The sequence below is a fragment of the Corvus cornix genome, chromosome 1A (genome assembly GCF_000738735.6).
Source record: "Corvus cornix cornix isolate S_Up_H32 chromosome 1A, ASM73873v5, whole genome shotgun sequence".
NCBI classification, from domain to species: domain Eukaryota; kingdom Metazoa; phylum Chordata; class Aves; order Passeriformes; family Corvidae; genus Corvus; species Corvus cornix.
This window is the reverse complement of record NC_047057.1, coordinates 10,293,293-10,305,160: the sequence shown is the minus strand read 5'-3', so window position 1 is coordinate 10,305,160 and position 11,868 is coordinate 10,293,293. Positions and strand designations below refer to the sequence as shown.

Genomic DNA, 11,868 nt, shown 5'->3' with positions numbered 1-11,868 from the left:
GAAACCAGAGCTCTGCCCCAGCCTGCACTGCAGGAGGGACTGCTGTGAGCTTCGGGAACTGAAACCTGAGAACTGCACCTATTCACTGACAGAACCATCCTCATCCATCATCAGAGGAGCCACTGAGACCTGCACTGCTGTCTCAGCTGGGCAGTTTCAGAGCCCACCAGGGATGGGCAGGCCTGTGAGCCCCTGGCCCAAAATGTGCCGGTCTGTAGCTCACCTGCAACAGCCCCAGTCAGTGCAGCTCTGCACTCACACCACAGAGCACCTGCCACGATACCACTGAGACCTCCTTCTTCTTTCCAAGGCTCTCTGTCCTGCAGATGACAACCCATTCTGAGTGCCAGCACCATATCTGCTCCTATCCCCACTTGTGACCAGCTCTGGGTTACTGTCTCCATACTCGAACACTCAGCTCCAGCTGGAGCTCGCTTCTTGTCTGGTTTCCTCAGTTTGCCTCTGACTCCTCTGACCCCAGCTGTAATACTGTGCTTTTTTAACATGTCTGAGGTCTTTTCTCTGGTCATAATTCTTGTTTGCAGCTTGGTCCTACTAATTTAGGGGAAAGCTGGATGCCTGACTCCATTGACTCTAATTCCATTTTCAGCTTTTTCAACCAGTGAAGCACCTTGTGGGCAACTTTGCACTGCTGATCTGGACTGCCTATCCTTGCACAGAGTGTCTGTCACAGCTCTCATAGTCAGGGCAATGGTCATTCCTCACACAGCATTAGCATTCTGCAGTAACAAACAGTACTCAGCCTTTCCTGTTTAAATTCCTGATAGCTCTTTCTCATCCAAAAACATTTCCTGTTTTTGTTCCCTTAGACAGTTTTATCAATACATAGTTTTCTTAATCTGGGTTCTCCAAATTCTTGAAGCAGAGGCTCACAACTCAGTTTTATAGTTCTGCTCAGCTATGGAAATATCTGGATCTTCCAAAAAACCCCTCATGAGAGAAGCTTGAAAACAGCCTGTATTTTCTTGGGAACGAAGCCTAGATAACTAGCCAGAACTCAACATGATGGAGTAAACTGTATAGAGCAGTTTGCCAGATTATTCAATCAGGTGACCTTGTGACAGACAAGGAGGAATTTACTTTGCATACTGGAGAGAAGAAATTATTTTGTTACGCAGGGCTTTTTATTTCTAGTGTCTTTTACCACTGTCTCCAACATTGTGTAATGCAAAGCCACAACCAAGTCTTACAGATATTGATGACAGTGATTGTCTTTCCTTACAGTGGACCTGGGATTTGGTATTAATAATGTTGACAGTGTTTAGCTCATGTATTTTATTTCTGTTGTTAATAATAATATTTTTAAGACAAAATATTTCTGAACATATTTTCATGTTATTTTACAAATAGGTATCATGACTGTTTCATCATTGTATTTTTACAAAAATCATTGCTTGTGTTGCTTGATTTTATTTTGTTCACACAACTGATTCTACAAACTTTACTCAAGAAGAGAAAACCTTCTCTCAGAATCCTCCTCTGGCACATGTAGGTTTTTTTGGGGGGGGGGGTGAGTGAGATCTAAACAGATAAAGAGTACTCCAAGGCAAAACTGCTTAGCTTTCAAAGTAAATATTACATTCAAAATGTAATTTATAATACCAGGCACCATTAGACGCAATGTATTATTCAGCTGAACACCATAACAGTATCCAATCCACAATGAAAATTAAAAATTAATAACTTTGCAACCATTGATTTTCTGTATTCTGCATAGATATGAGAAAAGTGAACTAGTCTACTTGAGGAAAAAAGTAGCAGCCCATTATTTCTACAAGCTTTAAGGACATTGGACATGTAAACAAACAATAGAATGAAGAACATTACCCAGGCAACTTGTACTAATTTATATAAAAGCAAAGCAAATGCCAAGACAAACAAAGGGGCACTGGAATATAACCAAATATCTGCTGGGTTTACATGTTCCTGTTTGCAAGACAAAGGAAGTAACATTCAAAACCACAATTTCCTGCAATAAGGCTCATACCTGCTTTGCTCTGAGAAATTATTACTTTCATATAAATAAACAAGATACAACCAGTCCTGTCACTGCATTAGAGAATAACCTGCATATTTATCCGTGTCTTTGTGGTGACATGAAGTATTCAGCCTTTTTTACACCATTTAAGGAGAATTAAATGAGAAAATTAGTCAACAGAAACACAAAATTTTGAATGGAAATAAACTTAGACGTTACTATTTCAAGATCTAAACTTTAACTGTATCTTTCCTAACAAATAATTTAGGATCTGATTTTAGACAAAAAGTATAATAACTTTTTTCATTGACCCAGTAAAAACAATGGTTTTGTAACAGTGTCAGCATAATTTAACTACAAAACAATTTCGAAAGATGCTGAGGAGCCTGGCTGTAGATCAGGAATGCACTTAAACACGTGTAACTTGAAGCACTTGAGCAGTTCCAAAAGAGAAATTCTGGCTGTACTTACATACAGTAATGGTAAACTAATAGTAATAGTCACATTTCCATTGACCCCAGTGTATCCAGGATTTGAACCATGAACTTCATTACTTCTAATGAAATGCCTAAAACTAAAGCTTGTTGGTTTATTTAGTTTAACTGGTGTAGCTCAGGAAAAACAGACAAGCTTTGGTGTACACAAGCCTGTCTTCGGAAGCTGCAGAATTCAGAGCTAATTACAAGCTAAGAGTAAAAGAAAGGATAGTTGTAAGTGTAACTCTGGATTGAATCTGGGAGCTAGCATGACTGAGAATGAAAAGGAACATTTTGAAGATTCAGCAAACATGTAAACACAAAACCACAGCAAAGGCCTTCTGTCAGACCTGCTTCCTGCCACTGCTCCGTAACAATCACTGAAGGAGGCAGGCGGTTTTACCACTTCGTTTCTTCTCCATCTTTTGTAATCAGGGGAATCTTTTACAGTTATAGAACAAAAATCCCAAAGTCTAGTATTAAGAGTCACTGTCATCACGCCTAGGGAGAAGGACAAACCCACTTTGATAAATATTTCAAAGTTATTTTACCTGGTATTTACAGATCAGCATGCATGGTTGTTCAGCATTCTAAAATGGAAAGACTACTGCCATAGCCCACGCATAAATAGTTGCAAAAATAAAAAGGACCACTTATTAAAAAAATACTTTTCATTTCCATGTAAATATTGTGCAACTTTCATTTGAAACAAAACAAATAATATTTATTAGATAACATGGTCATAGTTGACTCCTTTCAATCAATACACTTTACCTGCAATTTATTTTAAAATTTCAATTACTGAAAAACTCTCTGAATTTCTGTAAGTAATCAGTTCTATTCTTTGTTTTGTTGATATGCTTTGTCAGCAAAATCATTGCTAGATTTATACTATATTAATAACTGGAATAAAATCCTTGTATTAATACATTATAGAACTAATCACACTATGTTCATATATTTTCATATGCAGTAAAAGAAAACAGACTAATCAAGGTATCTATTCATATGAGCTGCCTTTCAGAGCATGTGTGAAGACACTTAGATATGACAGTCAAAAAGTGGTTGTATTATCTTATAGTCATGCTGTGCTTATGTGAGATAAAAATTGACTGCTCCTGCAGCAATTTTCCTGAATATCTCATTTATTGTAACATCTTATGCAGTTGTTTCACTTACTGTACTTTTATGAGTCTTGAATAAATATATTTAGCATAAAGTCATTAAAAAGACACCCATTTATGAAGATTTAGCATCGTAACAGGAAATATTATACTGTTGGATATCTTTGCATATACACTGATGTTTACTTCCTACAATTCAAAATTAAAAGAGTCACTATAAAAAAGTGTTACTGAAGCTTTACACAAATTGAATGATATCCACTTTATAATTTTTACAGATGTGACAACAGCACATGAGTATATCTATTTATGTATGAAATTATTATTAACATGCAGTAACATTTACAAATACAACACCTAGTGTTTCAGTGCTATTTCACACTTACTGGGAAATAATTTCAATTTACCAATATGTACAAAGGAACAAAACATAACGTAACAGCCCGGATCACATCCCAAAAAGCCATGTATTCCATAATATTACAGGATTACCTGATTTTTTGTGGTTTAATTTATGTGTAATGCATTTCTGCTACGGGTATACTAAAGACATTATGTCCTGAAGTTCTACAGGATTTTGTGCTGGCCTCTTAGCAATATGGAAACAAATGTCTATCAGGGTGTGTGTGTCTCTTTCTCTTACAAACTAATACAATCTTTATCAAAAAGTGCTCAGTTTTTCAATTAGTTTTTCCTTTCTTTATACTATGAAGTCTGTACCATGATTAGTTCATTTGCAGGTTGGGGTTTAACAGACAGTAGATTATGTAGTTTCTTCTGCTATAACTACACAGAATTAAATCTAACATGGTAATATTTAAAAAAACACGCTGACTACACAAAAAGAAATCTGCTTTGCTGAACTTTTACTCCTGATTCTATCATATTCCAGGAGAGGACCTATCTACAGTGTTTTGAACATTGAAATAATCAACTTAGGTACTTGCACAACTTGTTGGAAACCTGGTCTCCTGGAAAGGTTAACACAAAACAAGTTTTTGACACAGAGTGTCAAATTCCCTTCTGCCCCATTGCTCAGCCTTCTCCTAGCAAAATACATGCAGTCCACCTCCAAGGACCTCTGGATTACACAGTGTGCATATACAAAGCTGATTTTCTTCCCACATCACTGTAATTACACTGCCTTCATTAAAATTAACAGAATTCTCACTGTTTATTTCAAGGCAACAGTGAGTACTAGGATGTGCATATCACTCACTGGCAGACACGGCACACGCCTCCTCTCCCTGCCAACAACACCTGCCTTGCACAATATACACCTTGGAATACCCCAAGGCTCTGACAATAATTATTTGCATCCATATTAACAAGCACTATAGGTGTTAGTATGCTACCAAGCTACAGCTTAATCAATTCAGTATTGCTCACCTACAGTGTTGGGAAGTTTTTAAAGCCAAACTTGTTTTGTGGTACCAAGAAAAATTTCATTTTGAATTAAGCCTACAAAATCTCTTACTCAGAAAGGTCCTTCACAGAGGTGTTGCATGAGCTCTGCCCTGTCATTAGTGACATTGCTGAACAGGGACATTATCCTAGCTAATTAATATCTAAAGTATCCACTATCCATTAATTAATCACAGTAACGTGAGAGAAGAATCAGCATTGTGTATGCATACAGTGTAATCCAGAGGTTCTTGAAGGTGCACTGAAAGCACTTTGCTGGAAGAGTCAGCAATGGGGCAGAGGGGCCTTTGACATTCAATTCATATGGAGGGTTTGTATTTGCTGTCTGTTTAATCATTTTTTCATCTGTTTAAATTTCAAATGGTATAATATAGCTGTTGGTTTAGATTCAGAAAGCCAGCCATGTCCTGGGCTGCATCCAGAGCACTGTGGGCAGCAGGTCAGGAGGGGATTCTGCTCCACCTGGAGCACTGCATCCAGGTCTGGGGTCTCCAGCACAGGAAGGACCTGGACCTGTTGGAGCAAGTTCAGAGGACGGATAGATACCAAGTTGATTGGATGGATGAAGCACCTCTCCGGTGATGAAAGGCTGAGAGAACTGGGTTTGTTCAGCCTGGAAAAGAGAAGGCTTCGGGGTGACCTCACTGTGGCCCTTCAGTACCTGAAAGGAGCCTAAGGAAGATGGAGAGGGACTTTTCTCAAGGGCATGTAGTGATGGGACAAGGGTCCTTGGATGGATTCCAACTGACAGAGAGTAGGTTTAGATATTAGGAAGAATTAGATATTAGGAAGAAATGCTTTGCTGTGAGGGTGGTAAGGCACTGGAACAGGGAAGTTGTGGATGTCCCATCCCTGGAAGTGTTCAAGGTCAGGCTGGATGGGGCTTTGAGCACCCTGGTCTAGGGGAAGGTGTCCCGGCCCATGGCAGAAGGGTTGGAATGAGCAGTATGGAAGAAGATACCTTGCACCATACTTTGGGAACATTTTATTTTCTTAGCACAAAAGGAAATTAAATAGGTAAAACTATTTATAATTATAAAATAATTAGATAAAAATATTTTAGTTCAAGCATTGAGATATAATTGTGCATATAGTTACACACTTCATTCAGAAAGTATTTCACCTTGCTCTACTCACTTTTCCAAAGGCAGAAATTCAAATTCTTGCCCACTTTCCTCTCTTTTTTTGTAACAACTGTATTCAATTTCTCATATATGATTTTGTGTACTGTCTGGTTAAAGATGAGATCAATAAGATGACTAAATCATATAATTTAAATTAAAATCTGAAACCCAGCAAAATAGAAGGCTGAAGGCTGATCACTATCCCCATAAAACACTGTGTAGTCCATACCAAACAAAATAAATTTATCTATTAAGCCCATGCAGCAGCAGCTAAAGATAATCTTACAGAAAAATGAACCCAAGAGCTGATGACAGGGACTCAAAAGGAGGTCATATTAAACAACAGCTATTTATTGTTAAACCAAGAAAAACAGCAAAATCTCTTGAAATAATCCCCTCTCAGTAATGAGGCCATGAAACACAAACCTAACTCCTGAGCAATGTCCCAGCTTGTCAGATGAAGGTAAAAGCTGCAGTTCTATCTGCAGGGATGAAATACACTGTCTCACATAACCATATTGCTATGAAGCAACACTAATCAATGAGTTAGAGCTTATACATTCCCTAAATTTTGGAATAAAGGGGATCAATGGTGTACTGTCCAAATACAGACTATATTTAACTATTTTACTATAGTTTCTTTCACTATCTAGTAGACTATTTTATCTTGTAAGAAAATACTTTCAGACATGAGGTACAGATCTGTGATAGCTCCAGACAGAGATTCAGGCCTACACTGCTCTACAGCATCATGTAAGACATTATTTGTTGTAAAACACTTCACTGACAACCTTTTCTCTGAATATTGGGAGTTTCCTGGCCACAACAGAGTTACCACAATCATTCTTCAGCCTTCTTGTGCATTGTAAAAAGAATTTCTGCTATTCCATGATCCTGAGATGCAGCTATGTATGTGAAGTAACTAGAATACAATAATTTATCCCCTGGGCCATTATTGCATAAGTAGAACTAAACAACTGACATTGCTGAGCACTGTTGAAAAGATCTTTCATCATTTCAAAGAACACCGCATAAAGAACTAATATTGGTGAATCCTATGTAACCTGTACCATGTAGTACTTCCACTCCTGGAAAATTAAAAATCAATACAAATTGGCTTCAAATTTCAAATGAATGCATGTCAGATACTCAGGAGTAGCCCTGGTTTTTGTAATGTTGTCCATGTACAACAAGGTACAATTTATCCACAGGGTTGTAATAGGTAAAGGCAGTAGAAAAGTCCTAATTATGAAATAAAGTGGGTTTAGGTTAAATAGAACTAAAAAGATAATTCAATCTTTATTTTTAAGACTAAGCTATATTTGTGAAAGAGCAGATACTATACAGTATCACCCTGTTTTCCAGATACAGGGTGATAAAAAGAAATGGAACTTGGGCCTATTTTACCCTTTTTGCCTAGGAGTGTAGTGACAGTGTTAAAGGGGGAAAAGGACAGAGAGAGAACCCTAGAAAATACTCCTGGTCAAAAGTATAGAAATGTGTGCTCTATGCACATGATTAAATGAAACAAAATCCATGCAAAGTTGAGGTGTCCTACTTGTAGTATCTCCATCTTTGTAACATCTGCTTCTCTCGTTATCACATTATTTCCACCTGCCATAATCTCTGTTTACTACTTTCTTATCCCTTAATCTGTACTTTCACTTGCAAATATCCTAACCACGTGTTGTTTATCTCAGAAATAATTCTTTATCCTTGATTTCCAAATCAGAAAAGTATCCCTAAGCTTATTAACTTTCATCTCCCCTAACTCTGTTCTTTCCTGAGTAGCAGTTGACATTGCTACCTCTACTGCAGGAGAGGCCAGGAACCCTAAAACAAGACTAGGTTTCCATACGTGAGATGAACCGTTTTGTAAAAGCTTTTATCCCACACCATACCAGTGTGGACGTCTGCCCAAGAGAACACAAAATGGATTATGCACCTGAACAACTCAGGAGGGCAGAGAAGCAAGAGATACCTCTCAGGTGCCCTGGCATTCTCCATAGCAGTAACACAATGAAGATAGCCAAATAAAACGTCTCAGAGGTCTTATAAAGTCTTGAAAACTGATGTTGTTAGTGGTTTCTTTAATAAAGGATTCTATACCATCCTTTGCTAGGGCTGAGAGCATGCCTACCAACCAGAGAATGTGAAAAATATTCAAGTTACAGTTTGAGTATTATCAACTTCATTTTTACACCATTACTTATGGTTTATTCATTGTCAGCATCCAAAGACCCCTGCAAAGAAGAAAAACCAACACATCCAGTAAAAATAGAACATTTGATACGCTTTTCCACTGAGTATTACAGGAAAAAAGCCTTTTAATTTGCTAAGTATAGTAATAGCTGAGTCTGACTTAAAGTCGTTGCACTATAATGCTAAAACACCTTCTGTGCTGTAAAATGTTGCTCTTTTTGAGCTCATTCTGGGGGCAGAAGTTCTTGAGATTCTACAGAAACAAAATTCCTAAGGATGCACTGGGATGATGAATCTTAATTTAACAGATTTGCCTTGTAGGCTTTTGCACCTTATGTTTTGACTGAAGTTTTTCCTGAGATTCACAAAGTTTTATTGCCTGTGCAGAGTTTTATCTATGAATGTCGGTGCAATCACTGCTTCACCCTATCAGTGTTCACCAGCTGGGGTGGTGGGTCTCAGTCACACCGCAGCTCAGCTGACCTTGGGATGGATTATCCCGAGGTGCCTTCAACCCCATTTGTTCCACGATCCTATTATCGGGTAATGGGATCTTTCTTTTGCAATCCAAACAGCGCAACATGTGCATGGTGGGGAAAGACTTGTAAACAATGCATAGTTTTCCTAGGGTTTTTATATTAAAGAGCAAAACAAGTCATAAAACAAGCTCAGACTCATCACAGATGTGCGGACAGCCCCATGCCTGGGCTCTGAGATAGGGCAACAATCAGAGAGTGGGTCAGGCTGGAGGGGACCACAGTGGGGCATCTGGTCCAGCCTCCCTGCTCAAGCAGGGTCAACCCAGAGCACATAGCACAGGATTGCCTCCGAATGGTTCTGGAGTACCTCCAGTGAGGAAGGCTCCACGGCCTCTCTGGGCAACCTGTTCCATGCTCGGTCACTACACAGCAGAGCAGCTCTTTCTCATGTCCAGGCAGAACTTTGTGTGCACCAGTGTCTGCCTGCTACCTCTTGTCCCACTGCTTGGTACCACCGGGAACAGCCCGGCTCCATCCTCCTGGCACCCCCTCCCCCTTTAAATACTTATATATGGATAAATCAGGGTCCATAGGAAAAGGGAGCGGGATGAGCAGCTTTGAGCCGTGAGGTGGGATGGATCGTTTGGCTTTGTATTCGTTGCTGACTATCAGTCCGGATAAGAGCCGGTCCTGCTGCTGCCCCTCCCGAGGGCAGACCGGCAGCACCCAGCGCCGGCGGGGCTGAACCCCGAGGGGCTTCCCAGGATCCCGGCAGCGGGAAGCAGCGGGAAGGCGAGACAGGCCAGGAGTGGACGAGGATCTCGGCTCCTGCACCCCCCCTGCGGGTACCCCATTGGTACAGCCCAGCCCGGCGCTTCCCCGCCCCGCCGAGCAATGGAACCTCCCGCGCGCGGAGCCGTTTAAATTCGAGCCCCTCAACGGCTGCCCCTCCCCGGCAGGTGCCCGGGGCTCGCGCCCGGGGGCGTTACGAGCCGCGTCCTTTCCGGCCCCATTCACGTTCCGCTCCCGCTGTACCCTCATTTCCAACCCCATTCCCGTTCCAGTCCCGCTGCGCTACCGCCATCCCGCCCCCCGCCCCAAAACGCCTCGCCGCCGCCATGCGCACGCGCACACGCGCCCGCCGCGCATCCCGCCGTGCACGCGCTGCCCGCGCCCCTCCTTTCTCCCCTCCCGGCGTGGGCGGTACGCGCGCGGTCGCGCGCCTCTGGCGGGGCGGGGGCGGTGCCGCGCGCGCAGCAGCCTCAGGGCCGGCGGCGGGAGTGGTGGCCCCGGTGCGAGGCCTCGGTCCGCCCGTCCGCAGCCCCGTGGTCCCTGCTCCGCGCTCCCCCGGCCGAGCCTCCCCTCTGTCCTCCCGTTCGCTGCCTCCCCTCTTGGCCGTGAGGCGAACCCGGCGCGCGCTGCCCGCGACGCCGCTGCGCCCCAGGTGAGGGAGCGGGCGAAGGAGAGAGCGAGCGGGGAGCGCACTCGCTTCCCCTCCCTCCTCAGCGCCTCCCCGCCGCTCCCGGCGCCGAACCCCGCCGCTCCCTGATTCTCTTCCCCTGGCGGAGCCAAACAGCCCCTTCCCAAGATGGGCTGCACGCTGAGCGCCGAGGACAAGGCGGCGGTGGAGAGGAGCAAGATGATCGACAGGAACCTGCGGGAGGACGGCGAGAAGGCGGCCAGGGAGGTCAAGCTGCTCCTCTTAGGTAAGGGATGCCGTGAGAGGAGGCTCTTCTTGAGGCAGCCGCTTCCCGAAGCTCCCTCGCCTGCCAAGGGGTATAGTTTTATAGGTACTCGCCGAGCTGGGCGGGAGGCGGTGCTGCCCTCGGACCCCGGGGTACGTGCTCGGGGCCCTTCGGAAGTTTTGGGGTGGCGGGAGGCACAGCGGCTCCTTGGCGCAGATGGGCGCCTCGGCTGCTTGAGGGATTCGAGGCAGCGCCCCGGGGAAGCGGCACGGCGTGGTCTGTCCGGGCCCTGACTTCTACAGGAAAGGGATAACGCCTGAAACTTTTGACCTGGATTCTCTGTTCCTCTGTTGAAAGGAAGGAAGTGTTACGTTGGGGGGATATTTATTCTTAATGTTTCTTGTAGACCCGAACATGTCCTAAACTGTTGCTATGAGAGCGAAGTACAGAAAGTGTCAAAAGAACAAAAGGCAAAGCACCATTGAACTTTTTGCATTGATTTTTGGTGTTGGTGTTTTTTCTTTTTCTTTCTTTTTTTTTTTTTTTTAATTTTGTAGAACTTGCTTGTGTTACTGAGATCTTACAACGGGAAATACCACCTTGATGGAGCTACTACATGTGTAACATAGTTACACATAACGTGCCATCATGTGTTCTCGAGTTCTGCTTGCAAGTACTTTAAGTTTGCCTTTTTGTGTATTTTAAGATATCCTTGTGTGTAAAGATAAGTAAGATAGGATTATTTTTAAAATGACTAGAAAAAAGGAAGTGAGGATTTTAATTAGAATCCATTTGTTCAGGACTAAAACTACCGTAGGCTGGGGACAGTTGAATGCTGCAAGATTTGCATAGAATTAATGTTGTAGGGAGTTTCACAGTACATTCTGTGTATCTGAACCAGGCTGGATCCCTCTAATAGTGAGTTAAAATAGCTGTTGAGTTGCAGCTTCCCTCTCAGAGGTGAAGTTTCGGGCAAACTTTTTAAATGATGCGCTATTTCTCACTCCTCTCGACATTGATTTTGCTCTCCTACAGTGCTCTGTTTGCTACAAATGTAGTAGACCTCTTAAATAACTTTCTGTTGCTAAATTCTAAGATGGCTCCAGAAAGGGACAAAAGACTGAGCAACTTTCATTGTAGATGAAGAAATGAAACCTAGTAAGGGAAAAACAAAGGTCCTAAAATGTGTTTATAGATTTAAAATGTTACTTGTGAGATAAACCAGAAACAAAAGCTTTAATTGTTTGTTTTCCGGGAAGTGTTAGGTTTTAGGCTGGTACTGTGCCTAGTCCTGTACACCTTTTGAGTCCTCAGATTGTTGTATGGAAGGTTTTCATGTATGTGATAACAGTAA

At 42.4% G+C, this 11,868-nt stretch overlaps 1 protein-coding gene across 3 annotated transcripts in view; it reads left to right on the top strand.

The window, feature by feature from the left end:
- Positions 1-10,065: 10,065 nt before the first annotated feature.
- Positions 10,066-11,868, top strand: part of LOC104686889 (guanine nucleotide-binding protein G(i) subunit alpha-1) — a 33,156-nt gene continuing 31,353 nt past the window's right edge. For all 3 annotated transcript variants that reach the window (XM_039570773.1, XM_039570772.1, XM_039570770.1), the window contains exon 1: positions 10,066-10,535. In XM_039570773.1, coding sequence (XP_039426707.1) covers positions 10,418-10,535 — 118 coding nt within the window. In that variant the 5' untranslated portion in view covers positions 10,066-10,417. The remainder of the gene's footprint in view (positions 10,536-11,868) is intronic.